Here is a 24,368-nt window from a genome sequence, read left to right on the forward strand (position 1 = left end):
CTTAGTAAGTAGCAAAATAAATTTTAAATAATTCACGAAAATCAAATGTCAAAATATATCTAAAGAAAAAATAAATATGACTTATTGTTAGACCACTCGTAATCTGTGGTTCATACATTTATATATATACATATATATATATATACACACACACATACACACACACACATATACATACATGTTCAAATATACATATATGTATACATATGTACCTCGTCAATCCGTCGTACGAGGACGATTCAAGCTCGGTGATTCTCGAGCAGATTGACAGACGTACTCGGTCGAGCGTGCGGCCAACTGACCCCTCAGTTCGCGATAGTGATGTAGTTATCTCTCTATCGACGCCTCGGCAAGTCGCGCGGCGTTTATTCTCTCTCTGTCTCTTATTCGCCTTCCATTAGATAGTACAAAGTGCCCTACGAAAAGTGACATTGAAACCGGAAGTGTGCACAGTCGAAGATCGAACCAAAAAGAGAGATAGAGAGATATATATTTATATATATATATGTGTATATATATATATATATATATATATATATATATATAGTATACTCAAACGTATCACTAACTATTTGCGATCCGTTGAATTAATTTTCCACCGATTTCAGATATTCATCAGAAGCGAGTTTTTATTATGATTAGGTGAGTTTGATCCAATCCTAATTTCATATTTAAATATCTTCTTGTATTGATTATTTTTTATTTCTCTTTTCTTTTTTTTTTGTTTTGTTTTTCTTTTCTACAATTTCGTTGAAATATGTACGTAGGTAGGTATGTTAATTTGATATTTATCATAAATGAGATTTTATTATGATCAGCTGAATTAGATGTAATGCGAATTTCGTTTCTAAATATCTTGTTATTTTATTATTTCTTTTTCTTTTTTTTTACTTTATTTATTTTTTTCTATAGTTTTGTTAATACCGGGATATGTTAATTTGATATTTATCATAGGTCAGATTTTATTATCATAGGTTAGATTTAATTCTCTAATTTCTTTTACTTTTAATTATCTTTTTATTTTGTTTCTCTTCATTCTTGTTCTTTCGTATCTACGTAGATTTGATATCTACGAAGAAATGAGATTTTATTATGATTATGAGATTTTATTAGATAATAAGATTTTATTATGAATTTGATCTAATCTTCTAATTTCATTTCCAAATGTCTCCTTATAATTTTTCTTTTTTTTTTTTTTTCTTTTGATATTCTCCGAGTATATAGGAGGTATTATTAAAAGCGAGATTTTATTATATTATGATTAGATGGGTTACATCTAATCCTAATTTTGTTCTTTAATTTCGTTTCTTATCATCTCTTTTATTTGTTTCTATACTCTCGTTTGTATGTATTATTATTGGATTTTATGTTAATGAGTAGTGTGTCAGTATTTTTAAGAAAAAAATATTAATATCGTTTTATTTAAATAAAAAAAAAAACATTGCAAATTTTAACATTATTTATTAACCAACCTAATACCATGCTATAACAAAAAATATTGAAATTATTTATTTAAATATAAAATAATGAAGAATTCGACATTATTATACCTATTGATCAACTGAATAATTTTCATCATTATATAAACATTTTTAATGTTTTAATATCGTGAAACTATCTTTATATGTATATATATATATATATATATATATATATATATATGTTTTTAGATAATTTAGATAATTTATATGTATAGAGTCAAAAAGATACATTGTTGTATATTATATATTGTTAACATTGTAACGATACAATGTTAAACAAACGGTTTCTCTAGAACGGTAAATGCGAGTTATGTGACCATCTGTTGAATGATTAATACGAAGAGTCTGGAAACTTACCACCTCTAAGCACATTTAAACTCCGTGCTTTTTCGCGTTATGCTAAAAGGATTTGAAAGACAATTTTATACCTACACACTTTTATACATGAATTATGTATACACGACGATATGTGATATTCGTATTTATCATTCAATTTACATCAATGGCGAAACGTGATAATTCATTGTAATTATGTATATATTATTTCTAAGATCTAATGTTTTATTAATATTTATTTTTAACAACTAATTACGTAATACATATCCGATTAGTTTCAATAGTTCATAAAAACTTGAGGAACTTAATTAAATATAAATAATGATAAGGATCCATTTATAATTTATAATATAAAACGTGTTATTTATTATTCGTTACATTATCTTCACATAGTACAACGCAATCTCTTAGATCCTTCCTATAAAAAAGACAACTTAATTAAACAAACAAAAACAAACAAACAAACAAATAAATGAAAAAATAAATAAATAGACATATGGGGTGTTAATGATAACAATTATTAAAAATCTATTTTTAATCACAATAATCTTATATTAACTTAACAAAACAAATTACGTAACTCATCCTCTTTATAATTTTTTTTATAGTATAACACTATATTTCTTTTATGTAGTATAATAATTTCTTGGACAATTCACAAAAGTGCAATTTCATTAAAAATTATTAATTTATATATATATATATATATATACACACACACACATACACAGACACACACATAAATGTATGTCTATCGAAACATTCTCATACTATCTTATATTACATTACTCTTTGACTGCGAGTATGCGAGTATGCGAGTATGGCGTGGTCGGTAGTACTGGTACGTCAACGCATTGCTAAAATGCTTTCTATTATCCGCTAAATCAGCTTATAAAGCCTGATAATGAGCCGCGTGAATTTCAAGCGGAGATAGTCGGCCTCCTCGTTCAAACGCGTCCGTACCAAGCTGCATTATCGTCGTTGTACTACTACGTTTCGACTCTCTCTCTCTTTTTTTTTTCTTTCTCTCTCTCTCTCTTTCTCCCTCTCATTCTCCCTCTCTCTCTCTCTTTCTCTTTCTCTCTCTCTCTCTCTCTCTCTTTCTTTCATTCGTCACGATGAAAAAATTTTCATTTCATTACCTTCAACATCAGCTAAATATCTATACGTGCGTTCGTTCGATTATAAAATAAATGATTGACAAAAAAGAAATAAAATAAAATAAAAAGAAAGAAAAAAAAAGAAATATTATGCAACGGGATTTCTAATCATTTTATTCGTTCTCCTATAAGCCATATACAATTCTTTTTATTAACAAAATTTACCTTCAACATTATCTATCTACGTACGCTCGCTCGTTCGATCATAAGATAAAAATTGAGTTGAAAATAAAAAAGGGGAGAAAAAAAGAAAAAAAAAAAAAAAAAAAAATGAAAAAAAATATTATGCAACGAATTTCCAATCATTTAATACGCTTTTCTTATAAGCTGTATCTACATCTAAATATTTTTTATTTAACAATATTGAAAAATATTTACCTTCGACATTGTCTATCAATACGTGAGTTCGTTCGATCGTAAAATAATAAATATTGAGGAAAAAAGAAAATAAAAGGAAAAGAAATCTAAAAGGAAAGAAAGAAAAATAATATTACGCAACGAATTTCTAATGATCTCATTCGTTTTATTATATACAATATTCTTATTAACAATGTTAAAAAGTATCGAACGTTGACAAGTAGATTAGTTATGTATATAAAAATTATATATACAAAATATTTTTTAGTTTTTTATTACACACACATATATATGTATATATATATTTGTTCTTTTAAAAAAAGAATTATTTTGTTATTGACGAAATAATTGTTTTTATATATGATCGTATGATTCCAATCAAAGATTTCTGATAAATATAATAAAATAATTTTCCTATTGATAACGATAAAAAAAATATGTGCAAAAGATTTCGAATCACTTCACACGTTTTATTGTAAGTTATATAAAAACGTGTTATATAGAAGAGGATTGAAAAGATATGTATTATTAGGAGACAAAATGCGCACGCGTATTTGAAAAGCGAGATGAAGAATAAGAATAAGAAGATGATTATCCGTGATAATTTCACGCGTGATGAACACGCAACGGAGCTGAACTCGAATGAAAGAAGTTGAAAACAACGCTGCCCACACATGCGACTATTGCGCATGATTTATTACATAGATAGATATAAATAACGGTTAAACTAACGCTGTAAAATCATACCTCGCGTGCACGATTATACGAATAACTTTAATAACGAGAGACAGAGAGATTCAACAGGCTACGAAGGTTAGAGGTATGTAAGTACTGTGTTAACACCTCTGTGTGTGTGTATATATATATATGTATGTATGTATGTATGTATGTACGTATGTATGTATATATATATGTATGTGTGTCTGTCATTTAACACGTTCGTTCTAAGGTTGAATCTAAATTTTATTCGTGTCGATATCTCGAATCGATATATATATATATATATATATATATATATATATATACTTTTTTTTTGTTAAATCAGTCGGATACAAGTATCAATATTTTCTTTTAATGACAACAATTTTATCGATCATTCGAAGGTAAATATTCTTGTATTTTTTTTTCTTTCTTTTATTTTCACCCCTTAATTGCTTCACCGAAATATCATTGGAAATTCATGATAAAATCGATGGTAAATTCAAATTATGTTCATATGAATAAGTATCGATATATTTAAGTGCGAAAACAATATCATTAAATATGAAAAATTAAACATTAATTTGTTCTGCAAGGTATTATCAGAAATTGATAATAAATTCAAATTATGTTTATATGGATAATTATCGATGTATTTGGAAGAGGAAACAATTTCGTAAAAACATTAAAAATGAAAATTTACTTTTTTTTTTTCAACGATGTCATTGGAGAAATCATTGAAAAGTATATGATAAATTAAAAATTTTAAATCGATGAAATATTTCGAAAAATATCGATGAGAGTATTGAGATTTTTTAAAAAAAAACAAAAACAATATTGTGAAACGTACTGATAGAAAAAACAAAACCGAATTTTTTTCTGTCTTTTTAATAAACATTAAAACTTCCATCGATTGACTGAAATATTATTGGAGTTCGATGAACCGTATCGATGTCAATAGCGCGTCGGTTCATTAAAAAAAAATAAAGAAGAAAGAAAGAAAAGAAAACATACGTATATAAAACAAGAATGTCAACATACTATCGTAAAATTCGTACGCGATCGATTTTGATTTTCGTCAGAGCACTTTTACTTATTCCGTCAGTATTTTTATTAATTAATGATAAATATTTTTTAAAATAAATAATTACATATGTATATATATATATATATATATATATATATATATATATATATTTTAGTCAATACAAGTAATTAGTGTCAAGGTTGGATTATATAATCACTTATATTACTGATCACATTTGTTGAAAATACTAATTAAATTTAGTTTAAGAATGTTGACTTAATAAATAGCAACCTTGACAAGATAGATTTTGCTGATTCAAAATTGAGAAAGATCGTCGTTCGATTGGAAAAGCAAAGACAATTAATAAAGAATAGCGTTAACTTCCACGACTGAACTCATTTGTCAACTCATGCGAATCCACGAAAGACTTAATTACTCCATTTGCTAATTTATTCGATTGATCTTTCGTAACATCTGTCATTGACATCGATCTCAATTATTTTATCTAAATCAAAAAGAAAAAAAAGATCGTGCGTTTATATATATATATATATATATATATATATATATATATATATATATATAGGGTGGATCAAAAGTTTTTAAGTTATTGATTTAAAAATCGCATTATTCTTTTTTCGATACCTTTTAGGCTAATTTTTTGTTCTTTAATATAAATTTTTTAAATGAGTTCAAAACTTTTGGTTCATCTGGAGAATTTTGGCTCAAATTATATTGAACTGCACGAACGAATCGTGATGAAACAATATTTCAACATACATAGATATATATATTTCTTACCTTGAAATTGTTTGATACGTTCGGTACGTTCGATAAGTCTTTTTCCAAGATTCATAAAAGAAATCGCATATCCATGCATACATATATACTTAAAACGCCAAGTATCAAGTATGCCAAACAAGTTTTTGATTTACGATGTCAATTTCAAACCTTGATTTCATTTTTATTTACACTTGCTACGGCAGATTTATTAACGTTTATACAATAGAATACGAATAATAATCTGCTTTAGCTTCTGAATCGTTATTTATCGATATCTTTCATGTTACAACATAAAGAAAAATGAAATTAAGAAAAAGGAAGGGAACAAGAGAGAAAGAAAAAATGGAAAAAGATTTTATTTATAAATCTCGAACATTTCTATTTTCTTTTGTAGCGATTTTCTATCCGAGAAAGAATTGTTTTTTTTTTTTTTTTTTTTTCTTTATCCATTATTACAACACTTTTCTCTTTTTGTTTCGAACTATTCGAAACATTTGATCGTGAAATGATGCTTTTTGTTAAATAATTCATTATCATCTTTTTTTTTTTCAATCCTTCCTCTTCGATCGAGAAAAGTTGAATGGAAGAAAAAAAAAAAAAAAGAAACAGAAAAGAAAGAAAGAAAGAAAGAAAGAAAGAAAAAAGAACGGACGATCGAAACAGGTTAAACTCGTATCAATTATTTCCTAGAAGTTCATTTACATTTTCCGACGTGTGTATGCATGATAATAGTCAATGAATGGAGTTTCCTGTTCGAGTGCGTAGAAATTTTTGCAACAGCTCGACTCGAATGGAGTTCGTTCATAATACAACAGAGGTAGAACGAGGTGCTATCGAAACGATACGCAACATATTTTTGCATACTACTTGCCGGTTGATTGCCCCTCGAGCATGTTGATGACGTCAGTAATGTTCTCGATGACTCATGTTATATACGCGATACTGCCGGTTTACACGAATTCATTAGAAGCTCACACACCTTTTCTATTATGTATTTGTGCTGATTTATTTTTTTCTCCTTCTTTCTCTCTCTCTCTCTCTCTCTCTCTCTTTCTCTCTACTTGTCGATCGTTAAAAAAAAGAAAAAAAAAAAAGATAGAAGAACGAGATTTTTATATGTCACGTATAATAATATTCAACGTGCGCCTTCCTAAACTATTTTTCTTTTTTTTTTTTTTTTCTTTCTTTTTCTCTGAAAATTTTTTTCGTATTGAGAATTGACGATAAATTTATTTCGTTGCGAATTGGTCAATCAGGTATCTCTTTTATTTATTGATTCTTTTTTCTTTCTTTTGTGAAAAATGTTAACGTGTAAGTAAAATACGTATGTAAATGCATGATTACGCGAAAAGGAGACAATCGATTACGTTGGAATAATAAATTATCGGTTAAAATGACATTTCTTGTCTCGGTTAGTAAACAGTGATGACAGAAACTTGTCTTGAATTTTTTGATATTTCTGAAGCATTTCTCTCTCTCTTTCTTTCTCTCTCTCTCTCTCTCTCTCTCTCTCTCTCTCTCTCTTTCTCTCTGTCTCTCTTTGTCCCCCGGGGCTGTATTTAAATCAGACTCGAGACAGCGAAAGATAAGGAGACGCTAAAATTGGAATTCGTTGTGGTATGTAATTTAAAATATGTAAACGACCTGTTAACATTATTTTGGAGAATTTTGAATCATCGATCGATATAAAAATTTTGTCCTCTTCATCTTTGCGACGAATATTGATTGAATCCTGTTTACAATTAAAAGACAAAAAGAAAATAATAGAAAATCGAATTCTGTTATAATACTTTTTTTATCACAATTTTATATAAAAAAATAATACAATTTTTTGTATTAATATAATGACGTTTCAACATAACGAAAATATAATATGTATATAAATAAAAAAATTCGTTCTTTTATGTTTTCGTTTAATACGTAATAAGATCTTTTTAATATCAATAATATTAATTTATATATTAGTTTTATATAACATATAATGAAATATACATTTACAAGTGAAAAAAGAAAGAATTTGTAATAAAAAGAAAAATGAATTGATCTTTTCTCTTTTTTTTTTTTTAATATTCTAAATCACTGTGCTCTATTTTACCGACAGCGTTTTGGAAAATTCCACGAGATATTATGCGATTTAAATTACTCTTACGTACTTTCACGTTGGTATATTTTTATTTCCATGCCTATCTTAATCATAAATTATAGATCCTAAATCATTTATCCTTCAACAAATTTATACCGGTTGAAGTTACCGGTTAATCCTCTATCGGTAAATATGTGCAAAATATCTGTATAAAATAATATTCAATTCATGCGTGAGAGAAATAGATAATGAAAGATAAGAAGAAAACGATGGACAAAAAACATCGGTTCGTTCTTTTCGCGAAGAAGATAAACGCCAAGACGTAAATTGAAAGAATAAACATTTTCATTAATTTAGGCCACGTCTTCCTCATACATATGTACATAAATACATATACGAGTATATACACGTATACGCGCAGACATATACCTACTCAAACACGAATTCTGTGATTTCTTATTTTCTCTTTGAATCTTGTGACGAGCTCGATCAAAATTTGAAACGCAATTTCGTAAATAATAACGGTGATTCGATAACGATAATATATTACGGTAATAAAAAAAAAAAAAATTCTTGAAAGAAATTAATTAATAAAATGAATCAAACTCGCATTCTCATGCGAAATTTCTTTTGACGTAAATCAAAAATCAATAAATACATGATCCCCAATGATGCCGTAATAATACAAAAAAAAAAAAAAAAAAGGCCAAGATCATAATTTTTCTTAACGAAAATTAAGTGATTAAATGTGTCAATAAATGAACAAATTAATTGAGCTCACATTCTTATTAAATTACCAGTTGACCTTAAATAAAAAAATCAATAAAAATATAATCGCGAATAATCTTATAATAATAAAAAGTATCCAAGATGGCAATCAAATAGGACAAACTTTTGTTTATTATTATCGTTATTATCATCGTCGTCATCATCATAGGCATTGCTCTTTTTTTTTTTTTATCTTTTTAATTTCGCAGGCTATGAGTAGCAAAGAGGTACAGTTACACAATAAATGATTCATAAGCGCAAAAAGAGGTTCGAAAAGCGGGCTCCACTTTACAGCTTGTTAAGCCATTTGAAATCCAACGGCAAACAGTCTCAGTAATTAACACGATTTCATTCGAGTACGAAGATGTTTCGTCTTCGTTAAAAACTCTTAAACTTTTATGCCAATTCGTACAGAACCGCAAGATGAATTTCTATTTTTATTGTTCCCTGCCAATTCTGTGTCATGGCATTTCCATCGTATCTCGTTTCGTACAGAATATTACGTAAACACGTTTTATCGATCAGTCTTCTCTTTTTATCATTTAATGTAATTCTAAATGTAAATCCAAAATCCGTCTTGTCTCCGCAAAAAGAAAAAAAAAAAAAAAGATACACGTGTATACACAGATGTGTGCATGCAAAAATATACGTATAACAAGTTTTGTCCAAAAATATCCGAAGAAAATATGAGTTTTTCAAGAACGAATTAAAGATGGCGGTTTCACCGTCATCCATCGATCATCATGGCGGACGTACGAGAGAGATCACCGTATCGAACGTTTTTCTTTTTATTTCTTCGTAACTAAACAAAACTACATAAAGAAATTGAATATTTACAAGGATTACATTAGCACCGATATACTTTGAACTCGCCGTTGACATAGAAAGTCGATCGCTCATGCTTTATTATGTAACAACGAATCACGAGTAAAGAGCAACGTACTTACGAGAAATAATATAACGATATAGAAATCAAATTTCTGTTACATTTCTACATATTCTTTTCTTCTTTAATTTTTTTCTTCAAAAAGTTTTCTTTTTTTTTTTTTCTCCTCTTTTCCTTTTTGACGAATAATTTAGAATCTTAAAGAGGAAGACACGTGTACCAAGGTTACAAATAAAGATAACACGAAGCAGGAAAGAATACCGGGGGAAGTGTCAATTGCAAATATGTTCGAGTAAATAAACGTCTCTAAAATGATTCATTATCACCTCCTCTCTATCTCTCTTTCTTTTTTTCTTTAATTTTTCTCCTTAAAATTTTGTTATACCGATACCACATAGTTATCTTTCTCTTAGTCCATAAATCATATCTACAACTTTCTTTCTCTAATGTATAATACTTACAGATTTATAAATTTAACGTTGCCAGGGTGATTTTCCAACAAAATGAGATGGTATATTCCATAAAACAAAAAAGGGTAGAAGAACAACAAGAAGAACAAGAAGAAGATAATCGTGAATGTCATCTCGTTCGTTTCTTTTCTATTTTAAATTCAAGTAAATTGAATGATTCTTGGTATAACTTTATAAGTCATTCCACTATGATTTGTTACCAACGCTAGAATCGCAAATTAGTGTTGATACAAACTTAACGATCTTTTTCTCTTTCTCATTTCTCTCTATCTCATCGTCATCTTCCTCCCTCTTTCTTTCTCAGTCCCTCCTCCCTCTCTCTTGCTCTCTCTCTTTCTCTCTATCACAATACCGTATTCTCTTTCTCCTTCTCTTTCTCTGAGACTCGATCAGTATCGTTTCTTCTCTTCTCTCTCTTGAGAAGAACATTTTCGAAGAAATTAGAGTGGGGATCAGGTCCCGTCGTATATAAGCATTGTGCACTCTCGTCTCGCATTGGTTGTTCCCCAATCCGGGCAACTTTTCCAAGACTTGGCAGACCGTACACCGTAAGTTTCTACACATCTAAATATCTAACTGATAGTGATTGTTAGTTAAACAATGTTTTCATAGGATTAAAATAGTTACCGTTAGTGTACGTGAGTGTGTGTGTGTGTGTGTGTGTGTATGTGTCGTTAAGTGCCATCTTTCATTCTTTTTTTTTTCTTCTTCTTTTTCTCCTTCTTCTTCTTCTTCTTCTATGATGGATCAAGCGTCAAATAATTTCAGCGAATCAATAATTGATCTTTTTTTGGATTCGTCCAATCGTGTCATTAACATCACGATATATATATATATATATATACATTAGAAAATTCGAATATTGTTAGTTACTAAAAATTTAATAAGAGAAGATACATAGACAACCCAAGTAAATAAAGTCAGAGTAGCTTTACCCATTAAAAAAAGAAAGAGGAAAAGAAAGAAAGAAAGAAAAAAAAAAAGAAAACGTTTAAATAAAATCGAGGGATGAAAAATCAGTCGTCGTTGATTCAATTTAATCATTATTCACAATTCCATTTAATTATTGATTCTATGATATTTCACTTGAAAGATCAATTAAGATATTTTTAAACGAAATCATTAAAGTTAGGGTGAAATTTTTAAGTGAACAGTAGAAAATTCTTTCACACTGATACAATTGTTGATCAGAGAATGGATAGACAGATGATCACGTGATCTTTCTCCCCTTCTACCCTGAGGACATCTGACCCCTTCTCTTTCTCTCTCTCTCTTTCTTTCTTTCTATCTCTAAATTTGAAAGTGAATGCAAAATTCTTCGCAGAATCAATTGCTGATCCGAAGACAGACAGATAGATGATCACGTGATTTTTCTTCTCTTCCACCCTGAGGACATCTCTCTCTTTCTTTCTTTCTCTCTCTCTCTCTCTCTCTCTCTCTCTCTCTCTCTCTATCTCTCTTTCTCTCATCGTATTGCTTCATATTTAGAGTCTTCAAGATTTAACCGGTTAAAACCGCTCTGAAAGATCGTAATATTTATACTACAGAGGGCTGGAACAGCCCAGACAAGCGGCTCGTTTAATCGAGCCACGTGCTCCTGCAAGCCAAGAACCAACAGTAACGTCGAACGTAGATATTAATTAATTGTTTGTGCGTTCTCTCGATGCCTTTTCCTCTTCTTCTTCTTCTTCTTCATCATTCTCTTCTTCTTGATCCTCTTTCTCCGTCTTGTATTCGTTAGATAAAAAAAGAAAAAGAAAAAGAGAAGAAAAACATGAAATCATTGGAACAAATCTTTCTTAGAAGTGGTCACGATCAAACAAAATGTGAATTCTCAAAAATGCACTGTCTGACGTTGAACGTATATTATTTCCTTTTTTTTTTCTTTTGCTATTTGCTCTTTGTACATGTCATATAAATAACTTTGATGACGTCTCTATTAGTTCTAGTAAGAGAAAAGCAGAGAAAGAGAGAGAGAGAGAGAGAGAGAAAGAGAGAGAGATTTGTACGTAAATACGTGATAGTAATTTTATAACAAACATGACGTCGAGAAGAGTATCCTTGTTAAAATCGATCAATTCAAGTATCGCTTTTACGTAAGTTCGATTTTGTTTAAATTTTTCGTAATAGTTCGATCTTCTTTATTATAGATCTATACTTTTTTCTTTTTTATTATTTGTGAAAGAAACTTTTTTCATAAATATCGATTTATTTATTTCTCACGAATCAAGGATTGAAAATACTGAAGTAATGCAAATGATTTTCTTAGTTAAATCTGATTTAGTAGCATTTATGTATGATAGTAATAGAATTAATAAAATGAAATTAAATTTAACATGTGTAGTAATAGAATTAATAAAATATGTTCTATTGATTTGTTTTGAGTTGTGAGCCGTGTTTATTATAGAATATTCATAATAACATTTAATATAATACATACACACATATGTAATAATGGCATATGCAATAATAAAATAATCGATATATTGATTAAAACAATTATTTATATGTGTGTATGTATGTGTGTGTATATATAAGAGTATGATTAAAATAGTTTTTTTTATCAGATGTTTCTTTTAAATAAATATTTCAAATACTAATAATAATCACGAGATATACGCCAGATCGTTTATTCTTTCATTGCTACCGGCAATGCAACGTCAAAAATATCTCTTAATCGTCCTTCGTTGTTGCAAGGAGGTAATCCTTGCTCCAGTCAAACAAGGTCGACCTATCCTACATATATATATATATATATACATACATACATACATACATACATATATATATATAATATATATATGTATACTTTATATAGAATTTTTCTTCCTCGAGGGACATCACGTTTTCATTTTTTCTTTCTTCTTCTTTTTCTTTTTCTTGTTGCTTTTCTTTTTCTTCTTATTTTATATCGTTCCACCATATTGCTTTTCGTTGGTCAAGGTCAATCGTTTGACCTTACCAATCGTGTTTTATTTCATCGACAAAAAGAGAATAAATATTATCTTCTTGTGTCTATTTCCGTAACTCTCTTTTGCATTTTAGAATTCTTTGTTCTACATGGGCATATGTACTTCACTCGAAGAACAGATCTGAGTCATCAATGATAAAGTATGACTCGATGATAATGAAAGAAAGAGAGAGAAAGAAAGAGAAAGAGTGATAATATTTCAATGAGGACACTATAAATTTTTCATCTCATTTTTCACCTATTGCTTTTTACTTTTTCTTACTCTTGATGATAGTTATATAATTATAATTATTTATTATAACAAAATAAAGGTCTGTGAATTACAATATAAAGTTATAATTATAATATTAGGTACACATTAGTTTCTGCTGTATATCGATATCTTCTTCTTTCAATTATTTCTAATTTTACGATCAATAAAGAACATAGAGCTACATAACTTTCAAGTAAATTAATTTCTGTTATAATACAGTTTCATATATCTTTCTTTCCTTTTATAATTTTAAAGTTAATATCTAATTAAAAAAAAAAAAAAAAAAAAATGTCAACTTAATTTCTACATATTAATGATATTCTCTTGTAATTAATTCTAATTTTACAATCGATAAAAAAATAGAAAATTTAAAAGAATAATTTTATTTTTCATGCACATACGTAAATAACTTTTTTCTATTACAATACAGTCTTTATGAACCTTCATGTTTTCTTTTTTCTTTTAATTAATTCTAATATTAATGGAAAACATAGGACTTTAAAAAAAATAATTTTTATGCATAGATATTAGCTACGTAAATTAATTTCTACTGGATATATTCATGTATTCCCTTTTTTCCTAACTATTTATAATTTTAAAATAAATAGAAAACACGGAGCTCTGTCGTTCGAAAAAATAATTTCTATGCAGAACAGAGTAAACAAATAGTGTAAAAATCAAGGAGACTGCAATATCGTTGAGATGTTGCACTATGAGAAAAAGATATATAAAATAGTGGATACGGTAACAAGTAGTATATCGTGTTAGTCAGTAGGAGGTGGCAGGTAGTTTTTAGTTGCTTCAACGATCCGACACTCACTTCATCTCCACGCCCCGTCTAACGCGGTTCAAACGTCCTTTAAATATATACATCGTGATATTACTAACGTTTCCTATATCTCGTTCCGTTTGATCGATTATAAATTCGAAATTAATTATCTTCACGAGTTTCTTCTTATTATGTACATTACGCGAGTATTTTTTTTTTAAGTGATTTTATCTTACGTGTTTCATCGGATTATCGAGCTGCAAAAAAAAGGAGGAAGACAAACGAGTGTGCATTTTATTTATTTATTAGGATTATTAGAAAAAGAGAGATAGAGAGTGAGAGAAAGAGAGAAAGAGAGAGAGAGATAGAAAGAGAGAGAGAAAGAGAGAGAGAGAGAGAGAGAGAGAGAGCGATTGTAAGTAAAAATTTCGTTTACTTTTTTCCTTTTTCTTTCTGGAACAAATAACAAATATTGTTTTAAAAAAAAGTTGATAAAGTCTTGAGCATGTTGTTATAATTTTTAACTACATATAACACATACTTAAATATATCACACGTCATAAGACAAACAGAAAGACAAAATTAGATAAATTTTACAAAATTGTATAATAATTAAAAATTTCGTCGCTTTAGGATATATATATATATATATATATATATATATGTATATAGTATTTTATTAGATCATATAATAATATTTAACTTCGAATTCCAAAAAAAAAATATCTTAAATTATTAATCAATCTAATACTAGTATATATAAAAATACATACATATATACATATACATATGATATATTATACATGATATATATATATATATATATATATATATATATTCGTACAATAAAAATTTGAACGTGTTAGAGTCGTCGTATTCATCGTAGGAGCAAAACGGTCCGCAAACGGTGTTTTGCACGATGATTCTTCTAACGAGTGTGATGACACCGCTTCTCAAGCGCTAATACACACCGACTATCTGCGACAGTACAACTATCCCCCCGACAAATTTGTCGGCAATGAGACTGATTATTATGTCCTTGCGAGACTGACGATAATTACTAAACGCTTTACTTACAACTCCGTCGACGTCGTCGACTCTGTGCTTCGCGCCACGATTAGAGCTTTCGAGAGTATCGTATTCGACTTGACCTCCTTTCAACACTCCCGTAATTTCTCTGATCGATTGATCGATTCAAACTGGATTTAAAAAAAAAGGAAGAATTTATTGAAAAAATTATAACTCATCGTAATAGTAAAAAAAAGTGATGGATGACAACAAAAAAAGAAGAAATCCATTTTGTCTCCAATTCTTTTTACCTCCTTTTCTTTTTTTTTTCTTTTTTTTTTTTTTTTTAATAATTAAATATTGATGACAAAAAGAAAGATATTTAACGCGAATTCGAATATCGTATTAATTAATTTTCCTTTCTAACAACCGTTCACGATGTATTTCTCAAGCTTTTTGTTTTTTTTTATTTTTTATTTTTTACAAGATCGACGTTCCACGGTTTACACTATCGAGGATTAATATAACAAGTTCATTATAATATTTATACAACATCGAATAGAAGCAAAAATATATGTATATATAAATGCATACCTACGTACATATAGATAGATAAGGATTTGTGCATAATGCGTCCATACATAATTACAAATCGAAAGTTAATAATACAGGATCATTCTGGAACAGGTTATTTAATATTGCATACCTTCGGTTATATTAACCAATAAATTAATTCGAAAAGTAGAAAATGGAAATAAAAAAAATTTCAGGATTATAATAATTTCTCAATTAATTTATCTTCTCTTAAGAAAAGTTCCTGTTCGTATTTACTCGAGACATTTTTATTTGATTAATATTATAGAATCGATTAGAAAGAAAAAATATTACATATCAAAACGTTTTAGAAAATGCGAGTTCAGTATTATTTAATACGATGCGTGTGTACGCATGTATGTGCCACACCTGTGCAGGCACAAATTGTGGATAGTAATTGGACTCGACCGACCGTTGAACTCGATTCCACCATGGATAATTGACGATTCAATCGGTGCAATTAACGGCCTCGTGCGACGACCCCGCACTCAGCCGTATTTCCATCTTTGTGATACCCCCCCTTTGTCTTATAGATCAATGATCAATTTTTAGATCGATTACCTTTATCTATCTGTTTTTTCTTCTCTCTATTTTTCCTTTTTTTTTATCTTCTTTCTTCGTCATAATCAATCATCGATAATCATTATTCAATTTCATTGATCGAACGTTTCCTAAACATCTGATAAAAAAGAAAAAAAGAAAAAAATATGAAAGGTTTTTTATCGGGAGAAAAAACTTATTTTCTGGCGACGAAAATTAAATAAAAAATTTCTAACAAATTAAAAAAAAAAAAAAGAATCGAGGAATTAATAAGAATTATTGGAGTTTCGTAATCACGATGGAATTCGAAAAACATTTAACATTTTCTTCGTTCTATAGATCAACGATCACTTTTCAGATCGATCACCTTTATATATTTATTTATTTTTTTTATCTCCGATTTTTATTACAACGAACGTTTAAATTTAAACGTTTTCTGTATTATTTTCTATAATTGAAACACAAAAAATAAATTCATTTTGTATAACGAAAAGAAAAAAATAAGAAGAAAAAATTATCTTGTTCTGCAAGAAAAATTAAAAAAAAAATTAATGTAAAATAAAAACCAAGCGATCGAAGAAATGAATGAGAATGACTGTAATTTCTTAAGCAAGATGTAACCCGATAAAATATTAAATACGATCGCGAGGTATGTATATATATATATATATATCAAGCTCGCGGAAGAGTCTGCAAAATGGCGCGCATGATGTCGGCCTGTTAGATAGTATTTAGCGCAGGATATCCGTCAATGTTCAGTAATACTCACTCGTTTTCTAGAACGCGTCTTAAACCTGACATGCTTGCTACTCAATTACATTCTTCAAACTGTATAACTCTAGTTAGGATTCCTCGAAAGATAATCATATATTTTTTCACACTTTGTTTTTTTTTTCTCCTTTTTTTCTTACAAATTACCGTCATTATCTCATTTATTTTTACTCGTACATTATTCCTTTCTTTTTTCTTCATACATACATATATATATATATATATATATATATATATATATATATATATATATACGTACCTACATAGTGTTGATAATAATGAACGATAAAGAAAAATTGAAAAATATCATAAATATTATTATTATGTATCATTATATGAATAATCAATGGAAAAGGTAGATAAAAAATTTCTAAATGAATTTAAAAAATCAATTATTCTTTCTTCTAGATTTTTTACACTCACTTTTTTCTCAAATTGTGAAACTGCATTTCTTTCAATCTGAAAAGATAAAATCAGCCTAAAAAAATTCGGGAACTTTTTATATCTCAAAAACTTTTGACCCATTTTTTTTCTCTCATACATTATATTTATTATTTCATTTATTTTTATTACTGTTTTTACTTTTTTTTATTATATATTATTTTCTCTACAATCGTTCTTCTTTTTAGATTGAATTAGATCTAATATCGATAAGATATACAAACTGTTTGTATTTCGTATAAAATTGTTCATTAATATGGAATTTTAATGAAGGGGGTGTATTTTTGTAGGTGGTCAAATTCTATATTATGAAAACTACCCTTCAACGACCGTGTGGCCTAACGGATAAGGCGTCGGACTTCGGATCCGAAGATTGCAGGTTCGAGTCCTGTCACGGTCGAAAATTGATTTTTTTTCTCAATAATTCATATCTTCGTATTTCTAAATTTTTTGATATTTTATCAATGAAACTTTTTTCCTCTTTTTTCTCAATAATCATAAACATATATCCTAATTTCAACGTTTTTTCAACATTCAATTAGGAAATATATTTGTTAAGAAATTATTTAGATTCTACTAAATATACCTTTGATATTTTTACAATGAAATATTTTTTTTCCTTTTTTTCCTCGTTATTCTTTAAATTTATCTGCATAATAATGTTATTACATAAATTCACCTTTTGTTTTATGTACGTTTGGAAAAAAAAATCTTCTAAAAAATAATCGAATCGGTCGATTCGATAAATTATTATTTCCCTCTAAATTATCAATAAAACGTTCGAATGATTTGTTTTCTCCCATTAAGATTTATAGATTTTATATTTTTTTTCTCATTGAAATGGTTAATAATAAACTTGTTTTATCGATCTCACGTTCCTCGTGACTCGATTTCGCCGGTAAAGAACATTTCCGTTTCAAGGTTTATGAAGTTTCATTCGTAACGATCGGCTGATCACAAAGATGATCGAGAAAATTGCGCGTGAAATGGATCGTTACGTCGATACTACTTCTTCATGTACTATATTTCCATGCTGATGAACCGTGAGAAAATACGTAAAACAATTGAAAAAAAAAAAGAAGAGTAAAAAAAAAATAATAATAATATCAATCGTTGCATCCTGAATATTCATTCGATGATGTTCGATCAATTATATATAATTAGACAGAAATATGTAAATTAGAAATTCAAATCAATAATTTAAAAATCGATATCATGATTATCATCTTTTTTGTATCTCTGTCTGTCTCTCTCTCTCTCTCTTTTTTCGCCCTTGATCTTACATTTTTCTCGTTTTCTTTTTTTTTTTTATATATATATATTTTTTTGTTTCTTTGATCATTATTTATTATTTCTAGGAAGCAACTAAACTCACATAGTCAGGACGACAAAACATTTATTATTATCACTTCATAAGAGCAAAAAGTTTAAAGTCGAGTATTTAGTATTCGCATGCAAGCGAATACGAATTAGGTCCCGCTTATAAATCGTTTACTACAAACTGCCTTCATTATCCTCTCCGATCATCGGGGAAGTTGCAAATCGTTGTTCTTTAGAACGTTGCATCCCACGCTTGCTATCAGTACCATTACAAATTGACCCTGCTTAACCCTCTTGTATTGATTTAATACGTACCACAACGCGTATTATAGTCTTTCGCGTCGACATATAAAATGGACTATTATTTATTTATTGAAAAAAATATCCATTAGTTTTTTCCTTCTCATTTTATATATACATACATTTTTTTAACATATATATTCTATATTATACATGTGCGATAAAAATAAGAATACATATGAAATATTAAAAAAATATTATATTTTTTAACATATTATAATATATTGAAACAATATAATTTTAAAACATATCAAGATATATTATTTTAACATATACATATAAAACATATTTTACTATATATACCATATAACATATTAAACGTCTTTAACATAATCTTTTTGCAATGAGATATATAAAGGAAAAGTCTGATATTTTGCAATAAAAAATAATCTTTTTAATAAGTCTTAAAAAATGAAATATAGACGTTATACATTTTTTATTTTTATTATTATTAATATTAATATATATTTTTATTATTATTATTATTATTAATATACTGTTTTGTTTATAGCTCGCGAGTGAGCGCAGAACCTAGCCCCGCCGACGAGCAGCAGCAGCAGATCAGCGCAGATTCAGCAGGAAGACTTCACCGAGAGTTCAAGGTCCACTTAATCGTCATCGTCAACAAAATATCTAACGAACTTTATCATCGTACACGAAGACACTGCTACATCTGATAAATTTACCAAGCCAGATTCACCCCACTGCACGGACATCGTAGAATGGTAGAAGGTGAACCCGACTCAAAGCACAACAATAGTAAGTCTTGTTATTATTATAAACAAATTATAAAAGATAAATCATTCAAACTGATTTATATATGTAAATATAATCATCAATTTAGATTCTAACAATTTCGTTTAAAAAAAGATAAATCTATTTATTAAAATAATAAAAAAAGAGATAGATAGATAGATAGATAGATAGATAGATAACGAGAGAAAGAGAGAGAGACAAAATTTCGTCGTTGTCTTTTCAACTTTACGTTTTCTTTTTATTTTTCTTCAAAAATAAATGAAACGTACAATTTCAAAATATACAAATTATATTTTGATATGCTCATACTTTATTTTTAATATATTTAATATAGAAGTTGGTCCGAAAGTTACTTGACAAGTTTTAAGATGAATCAATTTTTTTCGCAACTCTTGAAACTGTTTTACAATCGAGAAAAAAAAATTAGCTTAGAATTTTTAAGATGATCTAGCAACATTTGGCTCATCTAGAGATCTCTGACGCATCCTACATTAATAATTAAATTGATCGTTCTCAACGAATATCTTTTTTTCTAGAGTGTGATGTAAAAGACGAGCGCCCAAACGGTTGTGGTTCCAAGGAACTTGAACTTGCCCGTAAGCATGATCCTAAGTCCATATTTAAATAACTAAGAGGATATTAAATTTTATATATATATATATATATATATATATATATAAAATTTATCTCGGATAAAAATTTCGAAATATGTCTTGATTAAAATATTTTGTTTAAATTTGGATGTATTAAAGTTTGAATAACACTTTGAGAAAAACGCTAATGCCTTTTATCCGATTAATTATTTATCATACGAATTTTAATATTTTTCATTTGTTCATATTTTTTTATTCTTCTTTTTCTTTTCATAGGAATCGGGCCCAAGGAAAAGAACCTAGATCCAGAGAAAGGATCTTGCATCAAAGCCGATTTCGAAAAGGCCATCGAACTTACCGGTAAGCGTCCTTAAAAAAAAAAAGAACAATTAAAAAGAAATAAAAATAAACGTACAGAGAAACTAAGAAATAAAAAAAAATCGTTCTGAAACATAAAAACGTAAATGAACGACAAATGTAAAAAAAAGAAAACATGAATGAAGCTCCTTAAAAAATTTTTAAAGAAATGAAAAAAAATTTTGTTCGATTGTGTTCAAAGTGTTTAAGAAAAAAGGAAAAGAAAAAGAAAATTCAATCTCATTAAAAATTGTTGACAGAGTATGGCAAGTTTCATTACTTCCTGCTCACGGTATGCGGCTTCGTCAGTACCAGCGAGGAGATGGATGTTATTTCCATGTCCTTCATCTTACCAAGTGCACAATGTGATCTAAAACTTGATACCCAAGCTAAGGGATGGCTCAACTCCATCATCTTCATTGGCATGATGGCCGGTGCGTACGCCTGGGGCTCCGTTGCGGATGCCTTGGGTCGTCGCAAGGTCCTCATTGCCATTTCCTTTATGAACGCCCTTTGCATCGTTGCCTCCAGCTTTAGTCAGTCCTACGAACTCTTCATGTTCTTCCGTTTCTTAAATGGTGCCGCGTAAGTTACATCTTTATTCAAATTTCCAAGTTTGCTTTACATATAACAATTTGCTATTTTTTATTTTCTTACAAAATAAATCAAGAGTTCCTAACTGAATTATAAATATCAATAAGAATCTTTAGTAAATCGATATGTTAATTTCTGTCTCTCTTTTAGACTCGGAGGAAGTGGCCCGGTCATCTGGTCGTATTTCGCAGAGTTTCAACCAAAATCAAAACGAGGCTCCATGCTTTCGTTCATGGCAGCTTTCTGGACACTCGGAAATCTTTTCGTTGCTGGTAAGATCCGATCGATTGTTATAACTACAAAGCTATTAAAAAGAAAATAAAAAAAAAAAAAATAATAAATCAAAACCAATATAAGAGAGAAAGTAATTAATTTTTTTTTGTTCCTTTTTTCTTATCTTTTTTATTTCCTTTCTTAATTAAGGACTGGCATGGTTGATCATCCCTCAGGACATCGGTATCACAAGTGCTGCGTTCACATATAACTCTTGGAGAATCTTCCTGCTGATCTGCGCTGCTCCGTCGTTCATCGTGGCGGGGCTGCTTCTGCTGCTCCCTGAATCCCCCAAATATCTTTTATCATGCGGAAGATATCAAGAAGCTCTTGATATCTTTCGTGGTATCTACGCCATTAACACTGGCAGATCTCGCGACAGTTATACGGTGAGCTCATATATTTTTTTGTTTCCTTTTTTTTTTTTTTTAATTTCATATACAAAACATAACTGTTACATTGTTTAAATGTATACAAAAAATATACAATTTATCAAATTTTATATATATATATATATTATATTCAGATACACTTCGTCACATTTGTAATAAAAAATTTATTTTCTTTTTGGTCACATTTTATATAAAAACGTAAATCACGTTATATTGTATACTTCGTTTTATATCTATCACTATCTTTGTTTTTATCATCGTCTCTGTCTCTCTTTCTATATAGGTACTATAATTTTTGATTATAAAAAAAAAAAAGAAAGAAATATTAATTTTTCTCAGGTAAAAGAACTGATTCTCGATGACTTCCAAGAACCAGAGCCTGTCAAGGCCGACATCGAGGAAAAGAGTAAATGCAAGATGATGCTCGGTGACATCCTGGATAACAGCCGTCAATTATTCGTCTCACCGATACTCCGTTTCACCGTCGTCTCCATCATTATAAACTTCACCTTCCATATCGGTTATTATGGCTTAATGATGTGGTTCCCGGAGTTGTTCAATCGATTCGACGAATTTCATCGTGATCATCCGGGCCAATCAACGTCGATATGTGAGGTCACTGATTACGTGGTTAACAAGGGCTCGCATCGTATTGAAAATATTTGCAATGATAAAATCGGTTCTTCCGTTTTTATGGAGTCACTTATTACCGTGGCTTCAGCTATACCGGCAAATATCGTTGCCGTTCTGGGAATGGATCGTCTTGGTCGCAAATTTTTCCTTGGTAAGTGCTAAAAATCAATTTTGTTTTCTTCCCTCCCCCTTTTTTTGTTTTTTTTTCTTTCATTGAGAAAATACAAAGTAGATCGAAAGTATTCTCAGTCGATCTTAAAAATCCAAATTACTCTTTTTCCAGACTTTTTAAACTAATTGTTTCTTTCTTTTTTTCACAAATTGTAAAACTAAATATCTAACTACGAGCCAAGGGAAAATGTGTCGAAAAAGATTTATGATTAATTGATTTTTAGTACACTTAGAGTACACTTTTGGTTCGGTCTGTATACGTGGAACTTCCTTTTTTTTTTTTTTTCTTAAATAATTTTTTTTTTTTTTTTTCTTTTTTATCTTTCCACCAGTGTTCAGTACTCTCTCGTCGGGGCTCTGTTCGATCGGATTGTACTTCGTGTACAACAAATATCACAATCTCATCGTCTCGGCCTTCTTCAGCGGTGTAATCAGTTGCGGTAACGCTGCATTAGACTGTCTGATCACCGAAGTCTTTCCAACTCATTTACGTGCAACCGGTATCGCAATATCGATGGTGGCTGCACGTCTCGGTGGTATTATTGGTAATATCGTTATAGCACAACTATTGGACATGTATTGTCCAGCACCCACATTCATCGTCGCTGGTCTCTTGATCGGTAAGCCCTATCTCTTTCTTATTATCTTTTTTTTTTTATTTAATTCTTTTCCTTTTTCTTAAAGTTATCATACAGGTTGGGCTAAAAATTTCTAAATGATGTTAAAAATCAAAGATTTTTTAAGCAAATTTTTTTTTATTTTTCTCGAATCGTAAAACTACAAACCTTTTATTACAAGTCTATGAAAATTATTTTTTAAGATCACCCAAAAACTTTTGGTCCATCCAAAAACTTTTGATCCGTCCCATTTTCTCAACAAAATTACTCATAAAATTTAATTCCATCTTTTTCTATCTCTTTTTTCTTTTTTTATCATTTTTCAGGTGGCGGTTTACTGTGCCTATTTTTACCAAACACAACTCGCGAACCACTTTCTTGACATTGGCTAAAAAAATCGACGTTGTGTTCTTCGACGAGTCGTGTACAGTCTGTCTTACATGCATTTTCTTTCGTTGCAATACTTTTTGATATTTTTCGTTATCACAACTACGTACGAGTTATAGTACGTACACTAATATATTATCATATTATTAATAATATTTTCCTTGCATAAGGAACGTCCGCAGAAAAAAAAAAGAAGAAAAAAAAGAAAAATAGAAAAAGAAAAAAAAAAGAGGAAAAAACATTTATTTAAATAATAATTAAGTAGCGACGCGTACATGGATATAGAATAAAATGGAAGGAGAGTTCGTTTCACGAAAGAAGTATTCGCAAGTATTACTTATATGACTATTATATGTATGTTTAGAACGAAATTGAGACGACAGGCTCAATTTCTCATTGATATTATTCAATTAGAACAAAAGAGAAACAGTATCTTCTCGTCATCCTTCAAAAATCTTTTCTAATTTCATTATTCGTACAAGTTGAGCAAAAAGTTCCTGGATGATTTGAAAAAATCAATAATTCTTTTTCGAGACTCTTTGGACTAAATTTATTTATTTTTCTTTCTTTTTTTTTTT

General features: G+C 29.0%; 1 protein-coding gene and 1 non-coding gene across 6 annotated transcripts; both read left to right on the forward strand.

The window, feature by feature from the left end:
* Positions 1 to 523: 523 nt before the first annotated feature.
* On the forward strand, positions 524 to 24,206 carry LOC122629994 (synaptic vesicle glycoprotein 2B). 5 transcript variants are annotated; one of them, XM_043813976.1, is made up of 10 exons: positions 524 to 642; positions 19,529 to 19,776; positions 20,310 to 20,369; positions 20,643 to 20,726; positions 20,984 to 21,308; positions 21,468 to 21,589; positions 21,741 to 21,979; positions 22,322 to 22,766; positions 23,119 to 23,406; positions 23,730 to 24,206. In XM_043813976.1, exons 2-10 carry the CDS (start codon positions 19,740 to 19,742, stop codon positions 23,783 to 23,785), a joined length of 1,656 nt encoding a protein of 551 aa, XP_043669911.1. In that variant the 5' UTR covers positions 524 to 642; positions 19,529 to 19,739; the 3' UTR covers positions 23,786 to 24,206. The 5 variants fall into 5 exon arrangements, with proteins under 5 accessions (XP_043669911.1, XP_043669912.1, XP_043669913.1 ...); XM_043813977.1 differs by lacking the exon at positions 524 to 642 and adding an exon at positions 10,445 to 10,598; XM_043813978.1 differs by lacking the exon at positions 524 to 642 and adding an exon at positions 14,115 to 14,328.
* On the forward strand, positions 17,725 to 17,797 carry Trnar-ucg. Its single transcript has one exon. It is a non-coding gene; the product is annotated as a tRNA-Arg (tRNA).
* Positions 24,207 to 24,368: the final 162 nt, after the last annotated feature.

Source organism: Vespula pensylvanica, chromosome 6, assembly GCF_014466175.1.
Source record: "Vespula pensylvanica isolate Volc-1 chromosome 6, ASM1446617v1, whole genome shotgun sequence".
In the NCBI taxonomy this organism is placed as follows: domain Eukaryota; kingdom Metazoa; phylum Arthropoda; class Insecta; order Hymenoptera; family Vespidae; genus Vespula; species Vespula pensylvanica.

Excerpts from the sequence above, each read along its gene's own strand:
- LOC122629994 (XM_043813976.1), top strand. The coding sequence starts at position 19,740 with ATGGTAGAAGGTGAACCCGACTCAAAGCACAACAATA. Across the intron at positions 21,309-21,467 it reads CGTTTCTTAAATGGTGCCGC|ACTCGGAGGAAGTGGCCCGG; the intron begins GTAAGTTACATC and ends TCTCTCTTTTAG. Across the intron at positions 21,590-21,740 it reads CGGAAATCTTTTCGTTGCTG|GACTGGCATGGTTGATCATC; the intron begins GTAAGATCCGAT and ends TTCTTAATTAAG.